This window comes from Sabethes cyaneus, chromosome 1 (genome assembly GCF_943734655.1).
Source record: "Sabethes cyaneus chromosome 1, idSabCyanKW18_F2, whole genome shotgun sequence".
Taxonomy (NCBI): Eukaryota; Metazoa; Arthropoda; class Insecta; order Diptera; family Culicidae; genus Sabethes; species Sabethes cyaneus.
The window spans coordinates 172986799-173007279 of record NC_071353.1 but is presented as its reverse complement, the minus strand read 5'-3'; the positions used below and the strand labels follow the sequence as shown (position 1 = coordinate 173007279).

Here is a 20481-nt window from a genome sequence, read left to right as displayed (position 1 = left end):
ACCAAACCGCCCAGGGAAACTGGAATACATTTTTTAACAATGTAAGATCGAAGCATAATACGAAAACTTTTTACAGTACGGCTTGGCTTACTGAATAAGTCAGTTCTGGTTTTCAGAGCATTTCGCACGAATTTACTTTCCGGCAGCGAGAGCATCCTGATTGTAACCTGGTCTTGCTGATTTTCCGTTTCACTGGAAATAATTTCGAAAATTGATGCACAAACTTCTTCAATTTCAATGATTATCTTGCCACCACCACCTTTCGGAACTGTGTATAACGATAAGCTCCGGTTCGACACAGGACGAAGTACACGCACATTGCTTCCGCTGTTTTGCTATTTCGGCTGTTTGTGTTAATATATTTAATTAATGGTTATATCAAAAAGAGTAAGGGGCAAAAATACACCTGATTTTTCCGTCAAACATGCTAGTCCCTCGTAATCGCAAATTGTTTCCAGGCGCTTAGCTATTTTAAGTTGAATGAAGGTAAGCAGAAAAACACTCAAACATTTTCCAATTTTCAACTAAAAAACCTACCATTCTTTAGCGTTGGCATCAAATGATGGGTACAGTTGCAATAGTGAATTTGCGTAACCATAAAACATTCCACGGAACAGGACGAATAGCTGTAAGTGTTGTACAGTTGCAGAGCTAAAATTAAACCAATCGTGTCGATTTTGAATTCGATAATTTCCTAAATTGCTCAGATTAATCGTACACTCATCGGAGATTTCCCATGGAAATCTACACCCTCGGCGGTGGATTGGAATATCTTCAACATTGGCGTGGTTTTCCATTCCAATTACTCTGATGATAATTTCCTTGCTAGTTCCCCAAAGGACCGGTTCCCGCAGCGAGCGTTCTATGTTGGCGAATGGAACGGCGTATTCATCATGCAAATAAATTTGCAAATCATCTTGAATTTTAAACCGCAGTATACCAGGTCCAGTCTGTCGGTTGTTAACCAATTTTACCCGTCTCTCGGGGAAACTGTTAAGTGAATTAATACTGTAGCACTCTCCAAACTCGGTTTCCAGTGGGAGGAAAAGCTGACAACAATCGAATGGCTCGTTTTGCCAGAAGCAATCCAATATCAAAGCCGTACAGTTCAGCCTAAACTTCTCAACGATGAGCGACAGATTTTTCGGGCACTGCAGGAGTCCTTTCGTACATTCTTCACATGCGAAGCATGTGCCACCGTAAAAAGCTATGTCGCTTATGACGTTGTCTAGTTTATAGTCCCGTTCCGGGCCGAGTTCTCTGGAAAAACAGATATTGAATTATATTAGTTTGCTGCAAAATTTCGCTACAGCACTCACTGGTCCAGCAAATCGGCGATGGATTCATCATTCAGCACCTGACAAACGGTGACGGCCGGGAAGGTTGTATCCCAATGTAAGCTGGAAAAAATCACCACTGAATTCGATGTTCGTAATCAAATGTTGGGGTCTGCGTACTACGCAGTATCGATGGAGAATGTAAGCGGATTATCTATAAATGATAACACTAGAAGGCGCGAAAAATTTATTGTTGTGAAAAGTAGCACTCCGGTAGTAATAATCCAGTATGAACTATAAACATTTTTAATTAATTACAAATTGGTTGAATGCATGAGTAAAATCACCATCTCAGAAAAACCCGAAAAAGGCTGTAAATCGTCATAGCAAAGAGCTCAAGCACGCCAATTTTTTAATGTCTTTAATGTTTAATGAATTGACGAATAATAAAATTAAACTACACGACAAGAAACAGTATACGACAAAACTGCTCACAATACAAGGTTTCCTCACAGGAAAATTCCGCCAAGCAGCATAACCTAATGCAATCAAAAAGCAACAAAGAGTATTGTTTAGAAAAGCAACGAACAATTATATGGGTAACTGATATAATCATCCAACGATCATATAACCGGCAAATTATGTGAACAATTTACGCTAATGGTTTCCTTTTCAATACCTGAAGGTGCCTTTTATTTCCATTCTCAGTAGATGTTGGTTAATATACACGCTTGATGTATTGCATGAATTATTGTTACTATTACCCTACCAATCTGGTAACTTGCTCTGTTGCTCTGTGAACGTGCCTCCTAGCTCTAAGACAGATTGCACGGAGCGTGCTATTCGTCTGGAAACGTCTGGACTGATGGAAGTCCAGTCGAGCAGTCGAATCGAACAGTCCAGTCGAGCAGTCGAGTCTAGTAGTAAGTCAAGCAAATGTGTCAAGCAGTCGAATCGAGTAGTCCACTCAAGCAGTTAAATGGAGCTATTCAGTCAAACAGTCAAGTCGATCTATCCAATCAAGCAGTTGAGTCGAGCAGTCGAATCCAACAGTTCAGTCGAGCAGTTCAGTTAAGCAGTCCAGTCGAGCAATCAAATCGAGCAGTCTAATCGACCAGTCCAGTCGAGCAGTCTAGTCAACCAGTTGAGCAATCGAGCAGTCCAGCAGTCGACCAGTGAGGTGACTGAGGAAATAACTCATTGCTACGAAAGCATAATGTCCTGTCAGGGGCCTGTTTTTAATTACCGAAAAGCCTTTTATGACGTCCTGTCAGAGAGCTGGTTTTCGGTACAGACATAAGCCTCTTATATAAATACTAGTTGAGCCCGAATCTTACGATCCGGTAAATAGAAATGTCTGTTCAAAATTCCGAAGACTGCGGAAACATTCCATTGACCAGATGTTTAATCTTCTTTAGTTCTTTGAGTTCTTATATTGCATAATATAGCTCTAAGAAGTTGTACCTAAAAGAGTCTTAGCCGGAAATTGAAACAAATAGTTTTTATGGTCGTTTTGGATTTGATTTAACTGAATAAAAACTTCTGGCTGTTTGCAACATTTATGTAGTCTGATTAGAGTAAAATGCTGCTTAAAAAATTCTTGATCGTTTGCTATCATTAACTCATTTTTTTAAATTTTGCGACTTGATTCGGTCTGATTTAACACCGACCATAGGCTATCGCGACAAGCAATCGAGTTGAGTAGGCGAGTCGAACAGTCAAATCGAGTAGTCAAATCGAGCAGTCTAGTCGAGCAGTTAAATCAAGCTGTTTCGTCAAGAAGTGCGGTGTCCGGTCGAGCAGTTGAGTCGAACAGTCGAGTCGAGCAGTTGAATCGAGTGGTCGACTCGAGCAGTTTAATCGAGCAGTAAGTCGAGTAGTCCAGTCGAGCAGTTGTATCAAGAAGTCTAGTCGAGCACTTGAGTCGAGCAGTTGAATCGAATGATTTAATCAAGCAGTTGGGTCAAGCGGCTAAGTCAAACAGTTGAGTCGTGCAATTGAGTCGAGTAGTCAAGTCGAATAGTTTATTCGAGCAGTTGAGTCGAGTAGTCGAATTGAGCAGCTGAGTCGAGCAATCGAGTCGAGTGGTCCAGTCGAGCACTAGAGTTGAGCTGTCGAATCAAACAGAAGTCAAGCAGTTGAGTCGAGCAGTCAAATCGAGCAGACTAGTCGAGCAGTTAAATCAAGCTGTTCAGTCAAGCAGTCCAGCTGAACAGTTTAGGCGAGCAGTCGAGTTGGGCAGTTGAATCGAAGACACGAGTCGAGCAGTTTATTCGAGCAGTCCAGTCGAGCAGTTAAGTCGAGTAGTCCAGTCAAGCAGTTAAATCGAGTAGTCTAGTCGAGTAGTCTAGTCGAGCAGTCTAGTCGAGCAGTATAGTCGAGCAGTCGGGTCAAGCGGTTCAACTGACCAATTAAGTCGAACAATTGAGTCGAGCAATCTAGTCGAGCTGTTGAATCAAGCTGTCAGGTGAGTCGAGCAATCAAATCGAGTAGTCTAGCCGAGCAGTTGAATCGAGCAGCCGATTCGAATAGTCTAATCGAGTAGCTGAGTTAAGCAGTTCATTCGAGCAGTCGAGTCGAGCAGTTGAATCGAGTAGTCCAGTCGAGCAGTTGAGTCGAGCGTCGATCGAACAGTTGAGTCGAGCAGTCTAGATGAGCAGATGAATCATGCTGTCCAGTCAAGCTGTCCAGTGGAGCAGTTCAATCGTGCAGTTAAGTCGAGCAGTCGGGTCTAGTAGTAAGTCAAGCAAATGTGTCAAGCAGTCGAATCGAGTAGTCCACTCAAGCAGCTAAATGGAGCTGCTCAGTCAAGCAGTTAAATCGATCTATCCAATCAAGCAGTTGAGTCGAGCAGTCGAATCGAACAGTTCAGTCGAGCAGTTCAGTTAAGCAGTCCAGTCGAGCAGTCTAGTCAACCAGTTGAGCAATCGAGCAGTCCAGCAGTCGACCAGTGAGGTGACTGAGGATAGAACTCATTGCTACGAAAGCATGATGTCCTGTCAGGGGCCTGTTTTTAATTACCGATAAGCCTTTTATGACGTCCTGTCACAGACCTGGTTTTCGGTACAGACATAAGCCTCTTATATAAATAGAAGATATGCAATGGAAGTACAGTAATGTTCCCATTTTGTCAGCCCCATGGTGAATTTTGAGTTGAAAAAATGGGAAAACTGACAACATCGGGAATTTTTTTTTCAAAATTCAAGACTTAAGACCTTGCAATTTCGAAGACTTCTACTAAAAATTAAATTAAATTTAGGGGTACTAAATTGGTTAACCGAAGGCTCAATGAACCGGGCACAGCACACTGGTCCAAAGCCCGTTTTTGGTGCGTATTAGCTTTAAGTGGAAAAACTTATTATAGCTTTAAGCGGGAAAAATATTATTACAAGAAATTTTGCTGAAGACAGTAACCTTCAATCTCTTCAGCAAAGATAGAAAAATCCTATTTCTCATAAATGAAAAATCGTTAAAATCAGTTTTTCTATTTTAGCTGTTTTTGTAGTTGTTGTATGACTTTTTCCTGTTTTACAAAGTTGTACAAATAGTAAAAATACATAACATTGCTGAATGTGGTATACCTCTATCCTTGCTTGTTTAGGAATTATAGAACTTTTACTATAAAAATACCCTAATTTTGACGCCGAATTACTCGCAAGATAGCATCATTTTATTCAAAAAGTCTCCCCAGAGAATCGGAATAGTTTCAAGCAGGCTGAAAAGTTTTAAAAATCATGTTTAAAAGTATTTCAGTTGAGTTTTCTGTCAAAAAATACTCCAAAATATTTGACAGTGTCTGAAAGTTTTAAAAGTGTTCCTTTTCATCTAATGTTGTTTAAAGTAAAAATTTTTTTTCCTTCTCGTAAAACCGGAAAGCATAAGCGGAAGGCTTTGTTACGAAAGGAGTACCGAGAAATTGTGTTGTGGCGAAATGGATCTCAATCAACATTCGTAATTTAATTGGAATTGATATTTTTATCAAGGATATAGTCTTCTACAGAGATAGACTACGCATAGGAAGGTTAGGTATAACATAACCAGTCAGTCATTTGTTCATCACTAAGTTGAATACTTTTCAGTTGCACCCATCGAAAAGCGTTGTAAAAAGCAACGAGTAAAACGACAATGTAATCTTTTCGTTGCTGGCTCAAGCATCAAAGTAAAACTTGCATAATGCAGTCGATATTTTCAATTTGGTTTCAAATGAGCGCGAAGGTTAGAAAGAGCAGCAGGCTGGGAGAGTACGCATATCACGTATTAATTAAAACTTTGTAGTTTTTATATTGTAAGAATATATTTTCATAAATTAATTTCACCAGATTGTCTATGTTCCCAAAAATGTCTTCACATACAGGCAACAGGCAGATGTAAATTAATTGAAAACTCAAATAATAATAATAACAAAATCGTAACTCTTTAAATCCTATCTATCTGCCGATCTCTTAACGGCTGTAAACAGTGAAACTAACGTTGTAATCTAACGGCCAACCAATAGGCATGCGCTGTTTTCATTCAGATTGGATTCGAAATTAAAAGGCTTATCAGTTGCATTCGCTAAATTCACTTAGTTCCTGTGCATCAGCCGATGATGCTGGTTGCAACCAGCATGCAGGAAAACCCGAAAGGATTAAACAGCCACATACTCAAAATTGTGTTTCAGTGCCAATGAATTTCAACCTGAAGTGGTTCAGTGAATTGTCAGTGGTCGACCTTATTCTATAGCTATGTAGCAGTTTCAGTTGAGTGCTTAAATTATTATTAACAGTTATGTGGTTCCTAAAATTATTTCGTATAGTTGCAAACAAAAAGACAAAATCCAAATCTGATTAAGAGTTGTATCTTTTGAGTGTGGATTGTGCCGGATATCAAAATAACGTTTACATTTGTGTGTAGTAAACAAAGCATAAGTTAGGACAAATTATAAATAAAGTTGTTAACTAAACAAGATTAAGCAATGAAACCAAATTGATTTCAACATGTTCAAAGAAACGAAAGTGTACTACGAACGATTTACGTTCACCACCATCGAATTGAGTGTACTTTTTACAAACATTACGTCGAGCTCAAACAAGCTAACTTTCGACGCGTTTGATCGTAAAATTGCATCAAACGATCTCATTGAGCGTTCGAATGAATCGTACTACCGGAACGGAAGCATCGAGCAGCAGCAGCAGCAGGAGCAGGAACCGTACAATACCGTTCTGTTCGAGTACGAGGTACGGGATTCGTTATGGATTGTAGTGCCGATAAGTGTCATCTATGTCGCTATTTTCCTAATTGGAGTGCTTGGCAATGTGATAACCTGTGCCGTGATTTCAAGAAACAAATCAATGCACACAGCAACTAACTACTATCTGTTTAGCTTAGCTATCTCTGATTTACTGCTTCTGCTATCGGGTAGGTATGAGAGCTTTCCTTTTTCTTGCTAACGCAAACCGTTTTCCTTTTGGTTTACAGTTTTTTTGCACTTCTGTTAGCTTCTATTGTCTAACTTTCTGTTGAGAAAAACGCTTTTACTTTCGAAGAGAAAAAATCTACGCAATACTTCCAGCTTCCAGGAAACAAAATATCAGATAGGAATTTGCCTTTGAAGACCCTTCATAAGTGCTTAATGAACTAGTAGTTACATCAAAGAGTAAAAGTAAGGTGATCCTTCTGAAGATGTTAAGTTAACTCATTCTGTGAGAAAACTTTATGCATACTTCTAGCAAAGTGCAGGAAGTGCAGGTTTGCATTTACGTTAGTGTAATTTAAATTAACAAATAACAAACAGAAATTATTGTGTTACAAACTTTCAAATCGATAAAATTCTTTGTTAAATCCTCATGTATTGTTGATAGCTTCGATAGGATCAAACTGATAACGATCCCTTCCCGTAACATTTTCGGATTACAGGAGTGCCCCAGGAAATCTATTTCGTGTGGTACCGATTTCCGTACCCTTTCGACAATTGCATGTGCATGCTGCAAGGATTCGCCGCCGAAACTTCAGCCAACGCAACGGTGCTAACCATCACGGCATTTACGGTGGAGAGGTATGTTAAAGATCAGCTAGACCACAGACAAACAGACATACCCACTAGCGTGTCCAGACATAAAGAAACGGTGGGGCTCCCGATCTTTCCGGAGAATATTTTGGCCTACAATTAAGTTGAAAAACGTCGAACTTTCGGGTGAAGTTGGATTTGAAATCAAACTTGAAATGGAATTGAATTTGGACTAAAAATTAGAGCTGAAATTGAACTTAAAATCGGACTTGACATAGGGTAATGAATAAGACTTTCATTTGAGATTGAAGCTATATTTAGAATTGAACTGGAAATGGGATTTGAAATTGGACTTAAATTTGGAAATTTCCCTTAGAATTAGGCAGGATATCGAATTATCGAACTATCGAAGAGAGTTTGAAGTTTTTATTTGAATTCGATTGGAAATTTGATTTAAAATGGGAATTGAATTAAATTAGAAAAAAAATCTCAAAATTGAGCTTAAAATCGGAACTTAAATCGGACATCAAATGGAATTGAAGCATTGACTTGGAATTACCTTTAAAATGAGACTTGAAACTGGAATTAAAATTGTACTAGAAATTAGTCTTGAAATCAGTGCTTAAATTTGACTTAAAATTGATCTTAAAACTGGAAATAAATTATATTTGAAATCGGACTTAAAAGCGGACATGCAATTGGACTAGAAATCGAACTTGGTACTGGATATCAAATTACACTTGAATTTGGACATGGACACAAAATTAGACACGAAGTTTAACTTGAAATTTGGATTGTCATATTTCGTCTTACTCTCCTCACACATTTACCTCTTTTTTGTTTCGTTTTCCTCTTTTCCAGTTCCGTCCTGTCAATTTTTGTTCCGTTTTTTCTGTACCAGTGTCTTAATTCTTCCATTTTTCTCTTTTTCTCTTGTTTTTATTTTTCTCATTTTTTCTTATTTTCTGTTCTGTTTTTTCTCTTGTTTGTTCTCTTGCACTCATTATTCTCTATTTTTTTCAGTTTCCCGTGTTTTCTCTTTCCTTTTCCTGTTTCCAGTTTACGCCTTTCTCTAACTCTGTTTATCTCCTTTCCTTCTTGTTTTTCGTCTTGGTCCGCTCCGCTTTTCCTCTCTTAGATGCCCCGTTTTTTCGTCTTTTTCTCTTTCGTTTTACGTTTCTGTTTGGTGCATTTTTCCTGTTTTTCTTTTTCTTTTTCTTTTTCTAACTCTTTTACCATAGCCTTCTTATTTCCTTCCCATTATGTCCCATCTTTCTCCTTTTATATCAACCTCTATTTCTCGTTTTCTACGTTTCCTCTACTCTCTCTCTCTCTCCCTCTCGCGTCATTCCTCTTTTTCCATTGATTTCTCTTGTTTTTTGTTCCATTTTCCCTTTCTTGTCTCCTTTTCTTTTTCATTTTTTATTCTTTTCTGTTCCGTCTTCTCTCTATTCGTCTCGTTTTACCTTCTTTTCTCTTTCGTTTGACCTTTTTTACCAGCAGTTTCTTCTTTGTTTTGTTTTCCTGTCTCGTTTATCGCCGTTTAGCGTTCTTCCTCTGCCCTCCTGTCCTGTTCGTGTCCTGTTCGTGTCCTGTCCTCTGTCCTACTTGTTACTCCTTTTTCTGTTTTTCTCTTTGGTTTTATCCCGTTTGTCTTTCGATTTAAGTTTTTTCTTTCCATTTTCCTTTTTCTATTCTCATTGCTCTGTTGTTCTGCTCTCGTAATTTTTCCTTTTCTATCCCGTTTTTTTCCTCCTTTTTATTGCATTTTTTCCCATTCTGTCCAACTTATGCTCTTTTTCTTTCTAGTTTTCTTTACTTCTTGACTTGAAGTTAACCTGAAGGATTGAAGGATTTGAAATCGAACAATCGAGTTGGATTTTAATCAAAGTTTAAATTGTACTTTTGATTTGGCAATGGTCATGAAATTAGACTTGAAACTAAACTTGAAGTAGGAATTGAAATTGGATATAAATTGGAACCAAATTGCGCTGGAAATTGTATTTGGAATTGGACTTGAAACAAGATTTGAAATACTTATCGCAAAAATAGAGGTAGATTCCTACTTGAAAAATGTAGGTTTCTGGATTACTGAAATTATTTTATTTTATATTAAACTTTAACGAAAAGGTAGGGTACGTGGCTCAATCTGGGCACGCCAGGGGACATATTTCTTTGAAAAAAAATCCCACAAAAAATATTATCGCGCACATTCTGCTTAAACACTATCCACAATTCCACACGATCGACATTCCCAAATATCAACTTACGACAAGAGTATTCTTCGGACGAGTAAGTATTTTTCTCTCTCTTTTTTTTTTGTAAAAAGCGACACCTTGTTAAATACGGAGACATTCAAGCAAGCAACACTAAATTTGTAATGGCTGTTACAGCTTGCGAAGAATGGGAAAGTGAGTGATGTGTCTGTTTGTCTGTTCCTAAAATCATTATCAAGTGATTTTTTGTTTATTTGTAAAAAAAATCATCGGGCTCTTGGTAGTTTTCATGATATAAACACATACGATAGTAAATACATACAATAGTACAATTACAAATTTATCATCTAATGGGTGGCAACAAAAATTTTGGAATCTTTACGAGGCCCCTGTACTCAACAGCAAACGAGCTCAGAGAGAAATGAGAGTATGTATGTGTTAGCTCTCTCTCTCTCCTATTTTTGTTAATATTTTTTGTTTTGTTTATGCTTGTCCAGTTTTGCTAAAAATGGCGTCGAAACAATGCTTCTTGTTTCGGGAGCACGTTGTACACTTCTACGAACTGCAACAGAAATCTCGGCAAAAAGCATACGGTACAACATTTAAAAAGCAAATATGTTGCGGCTTCGACTGTTTACCATATCCTAAGATGCCCAACGACCATTCGCAAGCAAGGTAGTGGAAGACCAGCCAAAATTTGGCCGGATAGAGCAACATTCATCGCATTACGCCAAAAAAACACAATCGTTCTTGAATATCCATTCGATTCCATTTTGTGTGCCACCATCGTGGCTTCCGGTCTTAACGAGTATATGTGTAACGTGTCACTACTCCAAGAGTTACCGGAGAAACTTCCACCCGGTATAAGGCTGGGCTGGGCCTTCCATCGGCAACAACTGGACCAGGTTACACTATCGGAATTCGGAGATTGGCTGGGAAAGTTGGTCGAACCAGCGAGCATAATCACAATGCCATCCATCAGTATTCCGAGATCACCCGAGAGACGAGGCAAGAAGGACGAAAATTATATAAACGTTCATTCGGAAAGCGATTCCAGCCTTGATGTTCCTTCGCGGGATCGCCCGATTATAGCAACGGAAGTTTGCTGTGTGTGTACGAACGAATGCAGCAGCCCAGAGAGATGCCCAAGGTTCCTCGAAATGGACATCGGGTCCCGTTGGACAATTGTCAAGGAAAAAAAAGATTGTGCAGGAAGTGTCTGCGAAGGTTCTGTTTCGGTACGTGCCAGTGACTATATACGGTAAGGGGAAGCAAGTGAAAGTCATTCCCCGTCAAGTGACCGAGACAAAATACAAACTTGTAATCGACCTTCTCGGATTTTCACCAAACTCGGCCAGATTGTTCGTTCTGGGTCAAGAAGTAAAAATCCTAAGTTTGGTGCCGATTGGACTTTCCCTCGATTTTTGGGAAGAATTAGAATTTATGCTTGCTTGATGCTTTTTCTAATAAAAGGGGGGGTTCCCAAAAATCGAGGGAAAGTCCAATCGGCACCAAACTTGGGATTTTTGCTTCTTGACCCAAAACGAACAATCTGGCCGAACAATTTTCACCTAGTTTGGTGAAAATCCGAGAAGGTCGATTACAGGTGACTCGGACACTTGACGTGGAATAACCCCTATGTTTTTCTCGACGATGGATCGTCGGCAACCTTGATGGAGCACAGCCTACTAAAAGAACGGGATCTAGTGAGAAATCCTTATCCACTATGCCTCGACTGGACGAGTGGTTTGCAACGAAAGACAAACGAGTCAGTGGTGCTGGCTCTCAGGATTCCCGGAGTAAATGACGCCAGTGAGGTATTCGAGCTCCCAGAGGTCCATACTGTTCGGGATCTATCTCTTCCAAAGAAGTCTTTGTCAGTTCCGACGATGGCCTCCAGGTATCGTTATCTTGAAGATTTACCATTGGAACCCTACGAAAGTGTATCACCACGAATCCTACTAGGGATGAACAACTCTCGATTGGGCCATGCCCTGAAGAGCGTAGAAGGAGAGGAAAATGAACCGATGGCGTGTGAAACCCGCCTTGGCTGGATAGTATATAGACTCTGCACAGTGGAATCCGCGGTGGCAAACGCTAAATACAGCGGTCATCACAGTTTCCACATTAAGCTGCGTGTTGGAAAGGCAATGAACCCGAGCTTAGCCTTGAAAAGGTATTTTATCGAACCACCCAGCAAACATTTTCGTACGTATATCAAAGTAACAAATTTGATATATGTACCAATATATATCTAGAAAAATCGCATTCGATGCATGAAACCAGCATATGCGTACTGTTTTGGAGGCGATATACGTACTGCAAATTATATGAAAACAATTCACATTCATAAGTATTTGTATACGATGAAATCCGACTCAACATGATTAGTTCCATAATACTATACAATTCTGTGACGAAAAGCGTATGTGAATCAGTTACTATCATTTTGTATGAATAAATGTAAACTAGGGTGCGCTTTATTAAGTTTTATGTACGATTTTGAGTTTGTTTGGCGATATTTAAGATGATTTTCACACATTGTTATACGATTTGTGGTTTGCTGGGCACCAGGAACCTCTGGTTCATTCAAGCTATCAGCTTCGAAGGATGAAGAATGTACGTTGCAAATCTTGTCTACGGAAACACGTGTGGTGGGTACCCATTACGAGACTAGCTTACTGACCAGCGAGTTCCCGAAAGTGCATAACGACGAAAGGCGAAGTTTGGAGTTCGATGATCTTGATTCAAAGCGGAGGCTCAACTTCCCAACGGTTCCAGATTTTGGCAGCTGCTTGAAATGCTTGGAACAATCTGCCAAGAGGACCCTCAACGATCTGAACACCTCGCGCGAGCCTCCTGACGAATTTCTGCGTTCCATGCTAATGGAGATTGAAATAATACTAAACTCGCAACCGCTCACTGACATACCGCTAGATAACTTTACTGAACCCCCCCTAATACCGAACCTTTTTCTGTTAGGGTCGTTTAATGGGACAAAGCCCCCGATCAGTCTCGACGATAGACCTGTTGTTCTTAAGCAATCATGGACGATGGTCCAGCTGTACTCGGACATCTTTTGGAAGAACCTACCTTCGCCGAGTAATCGTGCAGACAGCGAGAGGAGTCCTGGAGAGACCAGCGACCAAGGTTGCGGTGCGAGACGTCGGTGCAACGGAAGGTAAGCCACAGTGACTGCAGTGGAGTACCGAGGGGGAGTGTCACAACCCTACGGGATGCGACGCACCTTGCGTCCATGTACGTTGTTCAACACCGCAGAAACCTTGCTCCGAATTGCCAACTGTGTTCGTTTGACGGGCGACAGATCGTAAGTAGGAGAAAAAGGCAAGTCATCAAAGTGCGATTGCGAATGTATAATGAGCCGAAAAAGTGGTTACAATTAATTATTACTAAATATATTGATTATCCTAGAATTCAACTTTACGCTAAAGTGATTAAGTGCTAATTATTCTAAACTAATCGTTAACTAAATGTAAATTGATTGTTATACGCTAGTTGTTAGTGCTACTTACATGCAAAAGGTAAAATTAAAAGATTTTCTTATATCTTAACCTAAGCTAACACATGCCATTGCAGTTCTTAAACCTACAGTAAGGAAATAATACGGACATTAAGATAGAATAAGACTAAACGTGAGTAGTTAACATGCACTTAACTATACGAATATTGTACTCTCACCCACTAGGGACTTTATAACCTCTTCTTCTTCAACACGAAATATACATCGGGTTACGAAACCGGAAACGATTCTTCTCTATCCGTCCAGTTGCTACTGCAACAACCAGAAATTTCAATAACCAAACACCATGTTACCCGGCCATTAACCACCAATATCGTTAATTTTTGAGAATTTACTCACAATGTTAGTCGAAAACTGTTTCTGTTTCTTTTTCAACTGCACCGGATGCAATAAACGTGACTCAAGCTAATTTCTGTCTCCCTCTGAAATCATGGCACGCTATGCAATATTGGCAGGGTATGTTCAAACACAAGGTGAGTTTGTCTGTGATGTGATGATGCACTGATAGCAACACACTTCCAATGAAATAAAATGAGTCGAGCTTCTGGTGAAAATGAATAAATGGGAGGGTGTTAGCCGAAAACATTGAATTTTTAACCGACAGGAACGACTCCATTGATTTCCTTTGATGCTCGTAGTAAAAACCGACTCTAGCGCGCAAATTAAAACCGAAATGCAATATATAGCACGACCAAGCCGCTACTTGTTGACTGTGCACTGTAAAATTGCGAAAAAGATGAATAGACATATGACGTTGTCAACGCTTCTAAAATCCGGCGAGCGAATGAATCGAAAAAATTTAATTAAGTGACTACTTGGGACCTACAGTAAAATAAAATCCCATGTTCGGAGAACGCTTCATCGCTGGGCTTTTACAGTGGGACAGGCAAAAAGTGTTACATCCAGCAAACGGTTCAATGCCGAGTTATAGTAGAAATGCGAAATTGTAAATTGGCGATTTAAAATGATTTTCGACTTCAGGTGAAGCTCTGCTGGGTGAACGTTGTTTACGTTCACGTTTCAGTTTGAAATTTGAATGTATCAATTTGATTTACCTTCATTACCATACGTTGTAAATGTACTATTTTTCATCAATTTATTCATGGAAATAATATTTAGAGCTGGAATTTATGCCACCAGCATCAATTCGCTTTTTCAAAGCAAGCCATACCAACGAAGAAAGAGACCGAAGATCACAAAAATAACAGCCAATTAGGTTGAAAACTCTGCACTTTCGGGTGCAATTGGATTGAATATCAAAGTTAAAATTGGACTAGCACTAGTTCTAAAATTGAACTTGAAACAGAAATTAAATTAGACTTGAAATTGGGCTTAAATCGGACATGCAAAAGAAGTAAAGGCTTGGCTTATAAACGACTTTAAGACTTGACCATTTTTTATCGACAGACTTCGCAGCCGATTATTGAAGTACAGGACAATTACGGGGCTGGTTCTAATTTTAACTTGAAGTTTTGCTTCATGGACACGAAATTAGCCATGCAATTTTGCTTGAAAGTATGTCTGATATTTTTCGTGTTATTCTCTGGCACGTTTTACCTTTTTTCTGTTTCGTTTCTTGCTTTTTCAGTCCTGCTTTTCCAATTTTTGCTCCGTTTTTCTTCTGTTTTGTAACCGATTTTTAAGTTTTCGTTCTCACTTTTCCTTATTTCCTTCCGTTTATCTCTTTCTCTATCGCTTTCCTACGTTTCTATTTCCTGTTTCATTATTTTGTTTTTTTTTTCATTTCCTGTCGCATTTTACTTATTTTCGGTCCTGTTTTTCCTCTTGTTTGCCACTCGGTTTTTGTTAAATTCTTTCCAAATATCCGTCATTTCTCTTCCTTTTTTCCTTTTTTCGCTTACAGTTTTCTAACCCTTTTTATCTCTTTTCTATTACGTTTTTTTTTTTGTCTTTGTTCCGTTGTCCCTCTTTTTATGCTTCGTTTTACCTTCTTTACCGTCACGTTTATTATGTTTTTGCCTACTATTTTTCCCTTTCCTTTCCGGTTTTCCTTTTTTAACTCCAAATTTTTGTCTTTTGCTCTTCCATTTTATCTATTTCTTTGGTTCATTTCTCCTGTTTTTCTTTTCTTCTTCTTTTGATCCGCTCCCTCCCTTGTTGTGTTTCTCTTTTTCTATTCTCGTAAGTCCATTTACCTGCTCCTGTATTTTCTCCTTTTTCCTTTTTTTTCTATCCCGTTTTTCCTTCTTTTTTGTCCAATTTATCCTCATTTTCATATTTTTTAAACCGTTTTTCTCACTTTTCTCTTTCCTCTTTGGTAGGGTTTATTAATCCCTCACAACTCCCTTTTCCTTTTGGTTTCTTTTGCTATCTGTTACGTCTTTCCTTTCTTATCTCATTGTCTCTCTTTGTTTCATTAGTCTAAATTTCTCCTTTTTTGTTTTTCTTTCCCGTTTTCCTTCTATTTGTCACCTTTTTAGTCTTGTTTTTCTCTTTTCTGCTCCGTTTTTCAGATTTTTATATTGTTTTTCTGCGTTTCTCACCATATTTTTCGTTGTTTTCTGTTCCGTTTTGTCATTTTTCGTTTATTCGGTCTCGGTTTACGTATTTATCCCTTTTTAACTCCTTAAACCTTTTCTTGTTTGCGTCTGTTCCCCCTTTTCTGGCACGTTCGGTTTCATTCCTTTTGTCCGTTTAAACTTATTTCACGCCATTTTTTTTCCTTTTTTTTTGTTCAGTTTCCGCCCCGGTTCTGTTGCTCTTTTCCTGGTCTCGTTTCCTGCTCCTGTAATTTCTCCTTTTCTTTTCCTCCTTTTCTATTCTGTTTTTTTTCTCCTCCAGTTTTAGTTTATCCGGTTTGATCTCATTTTCTTTCTCGTTTTCCACCTTTTCTTAATCGTTTTTCCTTCTTTTCTCTTGTTTTTCTTTTTTTTTGGTTCTTTATGTGACAGAGCTAACCGAATTTGGCCACCGTCACTTAACTTAAAACTTGACTTAAAATTGAAAATGCACATAAATTAGTTTAAAATTGCCAATTAGAAATTGTACTTGAAGTTGGACTTAAAATCAAAGATGAAATTGGAATTGGAATCAGACTTGGAAACAGACATAAAATGTAACTTAAAATTGAACTTAAAGTTGGAATTGAAATCGGTTTTGAAATTGGAGATAAACAGAATTTAAATTGCGTTTAAAATTGTATTTGGATTTGGGCTGAAACTAGAATTAAAATTAAACAGGAAATTGGTGTTGAAATTGGGCATTTTTTTATAACAGTAGTTGTTTACAATCGACGGATGGAACGGTAGAAGAAAGTAATGAAACAAAGGCGTTGATAGTATCTCAGGGGAGGCAAGCTGTGGATGGGAAAGAGCGAAAAGTTAGATAAACGAGGGTCATTGAAGCAACGCTTTTTGAGTTTGTACAACGTTTCTCTTTACCCAAGCTGGGAGACTTTTTTCTACCGTTCCCTCCATCGATTGTTGAAAACTAGCGTTCTAAAAAATTAACTAAATGCCGGGCCTTATCATAAAGGTCAAGACAAAAACACGAGGTTGGTTTATTTTGTGTTACATTAAATTTTACCGAAAAGATGGGGCATGTACCTCATTGCATGTGCCTCAGCCTGGGCACGCCAGTGGGGAATCCATTTGTAGGGCGATTCATTCCCTTACTTGTGGTATTCTTCTAAGTTCTTCGATTTATTAGTAGTGAACAGAGTAAAATTTTAAATTTATAATGAAATTTGTTCGTTATGTTATTTTTGGTAACCATGGTTTCAAACGTGGGGACATATCCAACGCTCCAAGTGTTAGCAGTGTTGGTAGTTGGCAGCCCCTATCTTGTTACTAGTAAAGCATTAACGATAATTACATTCAACAATAAGATGATGATAATAGTAATCGAAAGCGAAACTTCAAATTTGCAATTATTAATTATTACGTATCGTTACAGATATTTTGCAATCTGCAAACCATTCATATCACATACAATGTCAAAATTATCCAGAGCAATACGACTTATTCTGGCAATATGGATGATAGCAATGTGCCTGGCAATACCACAGGTCAGTATTTAACAAAATAAAGTAAATTACGATACGACGATAATAATGATAAGAATGATGATGCATGATGGTGATAAGGATGATGATGGTGCACACCATTGAGAGGGACAATTTGGAAGAGTACATTTTCTAAACAGTTATAGATAAATCCTCTACCTGAAACCTTTTGACCTATAAACCCATTTTAGGCAATGGCATTACAAATTGACGAAGAGTTTAGCACCTGCACCGTTCGTCGTGACCAGCAGCAGCACGTGTTCACCTTGTCAACCGTTATTGTATTCGTATTCCCCATGTGCGTATTGACCATTCTATACATTTTGATCGGATTGCAACTTCACCGTTCGAAAGTTTGGATACGAAGAACGAAACAGGGCAGTAGCGTCCGTTTGAAGGTGGGTTGAAATTTTAATCTACACTTTAACATAAACTTTTTGATTAATTGATTAATTCCGTTTATTGTCTTCTTTTTTCTTCTCATTCAATCAATTCAGCAAAGTATTTTCAAGAGAAACTCTCAGCAGACCATCGTTAGCGTCAACTATCAGCAGGATTCACCGCAGCATTACAGTGAAACGATGCTTACATCTGCTATGCAGCTGCCTCCCGAGCAGCCGCAGCTATCACTACGCATCGGTAACAACGATAGCAGCAGACGAGACACAGCAAGTACAGCTACTAATTCCGGTCGAAGGGTATGCTCTCGAGTAAAGCGTACAAACTCTGCTCAGTCCGCAGATGGCCGAATTAATTACTCCAACAAAGCACAATACCACAGCAGCCGGCGTGTGGTGAAAATGCTCGGCAAGTTTAATCTACTTCCTACTTTTCACGACTTCCGACGTATATTTTTGGGTTTTTGCATTGCTAAAATTTTGTGGCTATTTTCATTACCACCCACCAGCTTACACCTGTTTGTTGTAAATATTAAATTTAATGCATAATTTATCTCTTTTTTATACAGTTGCTGTTGTGATTGCTTTTTTCCTCTGTTGGGCTCCCTTCCACGCGCAGCGACTTTTTGCTGTGTACGGCAATGATCAAAACCATAACGAAGCAATACGTAAAGCATATGAAATTTTAACATACATATCCGGTATATTGTACTTTGTTTCAACCTGTATCAACCCGGTACTATACAACATCATGAGCCACAGGTTCCGGCAGGCTTTCAAGGTTTGCACTTACTGTCATTTATTCGCTCGAGTTCCTTTCAGTCACAAAAATTTACTAAAACAGCAAATTTATTCTAGGAATGTCTCATTGCGCTTAGATTCTAATTCTGTACGGCTTCCCATTCATTGTTGCAGCCTTGCAGCCTCAGTCCTGCATAAAGCCCGAAAGAACCAAACCAACAGACATGAACGTAAATCAGCACCAACACATCATACGTTTTGCACAATTGCAACGTCCTGTGGTAGTGTCCTTCCGAAAGCTTCATCGCATCGAAACAAATGTGCGGTAGGGCCGGCGCAACGGTCAGCAAACGAATGCAACATTCAACAGCAACCATTTTTCCACTCGAACGAGTTTCATGCAACAAATCAACCAAACGCTAGCATTCCTCTCAGCAGCCTGCCAGGGTATGAATGAATCTATTCCAAACGGCCAGCATTCTTGCCGGCGCAAACTGGCCAACCCAATATGGATGCATTGGAGCAAAAAGGCTGGTAAAACCCACCAAGATTAACAGGATTTCGGTATTTATCCTTCATAGTGTGCTTTGTGGAAATATTGGAAAACTCAATTGAACTTTGTTGGAGGATTTCATGTATATCAAACATCAGTGAGATCTCAAAATGTTATGTTCACAAGCTAGGAAAACATGTTGAAACCATAAAAAAATAGTCTGTCCTCATCAACAAAGTCCTTTACCAATCAGTCATTACCACGTGCCGCTGCAATTAAACGAGATAGTTTTACACGGAGCGAAAGTTCACCAGAGCAGAGACACAGAAGACAGGTATAGAAAAAGCTTTCCATTGAAATATTTCACTGCACAGCTGTAACGACATTTATCGTTGCGTCACAACGGCCATAACAAACCGACATTTATCAAACAAAAGCTTAGTGAAGATTGAAAGAATGTGTGCACATTTTTATTTATTTAGATCAAGATCGGTAATAAAATAGAGTAGATAACTCAAAAATAATAGAAAACGGTATCGTGAAGTGTTTTTCATTAAAAATCTGCTGTAGTGTAGCCTAAGATTGGAAATGAATCCGAATCGTAATGAATCCAGTAAGTATGGGAAAATGAAAAATGCGGGATTTATTGCTGGAGCTAATAAAGCAGAGGCAACAAAGTGGAAACAAAACAGCGAAAAGGTAAAACAAACCTTTCTGAGAGAACAAAGAAGGGAAAAAGCTCGCAACGAGAAGAAGATAGCAAAAACCAAGTCCAAGAAAATATAAAAAGCTAATCGATTTACGAGTCGACAGCAGACAGCAGTCTCCTCGTGCTCAAGAGAAAACTAAACAACTTGATACGTCCAGTTGTAGTGAAGGCAATCCTGACCCAAAATAATGAGGGGATGCAACCCAAGAAACATTTACACGCTCAATAAACAGTTTAGCAGCCATAATTATTCAGCCATAGCTGAATATGCATCGAATAAAATTTATGTAAACAACTGTACAATACTTATTCAGCCGAAATTATACAACCTATTTTATTCGAGACGGAAAAACACTTGTTAAGCCGTTATATCGCCTCTGTGCGCCTTGTTTCCAGCTTTGCGCAGATTGGCTATTTAAAAACACGCAAAAGCCTTTATTAAGCTACATTACTGCTTCAAAGCAGCTATTAGCAAGTCCGAAGCTTGACTTAGATGTTTAAGAGCTGAAAAAAGGTTTTTATTTCTAATACTAAACCATAGTTCAGCTGCAGGTAGAATAAATTCAGCTATAAAAGCGTTTGATCAGCCTGAAATTGTAACTTGAGTAGCTGCTTTCAAAGCTGCAATGGAGCTTAATAGAGGCTTTTGCGTGTTTTTAAACAACCAATTTGTGCAATGCTGTCAATTCTATTTTTAGAACGAGAAATAGTTTTGCAATGCTTTGTCAGTCGCTTAATCAACGTCTTATCAACCTTTATGCAGCCAAAAAAATAATCTATTTTTACGCAGTTAATTGGCTAATTCGCTTATTGCAAAAATACCGGCCGCTCAGATTGAAAACTCCGAAATTCCTGATTGCACGATGCACATTTTTTCATAATAATTTCATAGAGAAGGCGGGATACGTGCTAAAGCCTAGACATACTAGCCTAGAATTAAAATTGAACTCAAAATTTAAGTTGGATTTCGACTTGAAATCAATCCGAAATTGGATTTACACGTAGACTTAGATATGAAGCCTGAGCTCAAATTAAACTGGAAATTGGTGTTTGGATTGAAATTCAAAATTAGACTTCAATTCGAATTGAAAATCAA

The 20481-nt window shown here is 38.7% G+C and overlaps 2 protein-coding genes across 2 annotated transcripts; one reads left to right on the top strand and one right to left on the bottom strand.

Moving 5' to 3' along the window:
- Positions 1-234: 234 nt before the first annotated feature.
- LOC128732446 (sodium channel protein Nach) lies at positions 235-1979 on the bottom strand. The gene is made up of 7 exons (XM_053825696.1): positions 1957-1979; positions 1458-1571; positions 1320-1400; positions 719-1260; positions 538-651; positions 407-466; positions 235-344 (listed from the first exon to the last, which is right to left on the bottom strand). The coding sequence occupies exons 1-7, from the start codon at positions 1977-1979 to the stop codon at positions 235-237; spliced, it is 1044 nt and encodes a 347-aa protein (XP_053681671.1).
- A 4268-nt stretch (positions 1980-6247) lies between these two features.
- Positions 6248-18338, top strand: LOC128732808 (pyrokinin-1 receptor-like). The gene is made up of 7 exons (XM_053826207.1): positions 6248-6674; positions 7173-7311; positions 16936-17047; positions 17236-17442; positions 17542-17851; positions 18012-18223; positions 18301-18338. Exons 1-7 carry the CDS (start codon positions 6254-6256, stop codon positions 18325-18327), a joined length of 1428 nt encoding a protein of 475 aa, XP_053682182.1. The 5' UTR covers positions 6248-6253; the 3' UTR covers positions 18328-18338.
- The last annotated feature ends 2143 nt before the right edge of the window (positions 18339-20481 follow it).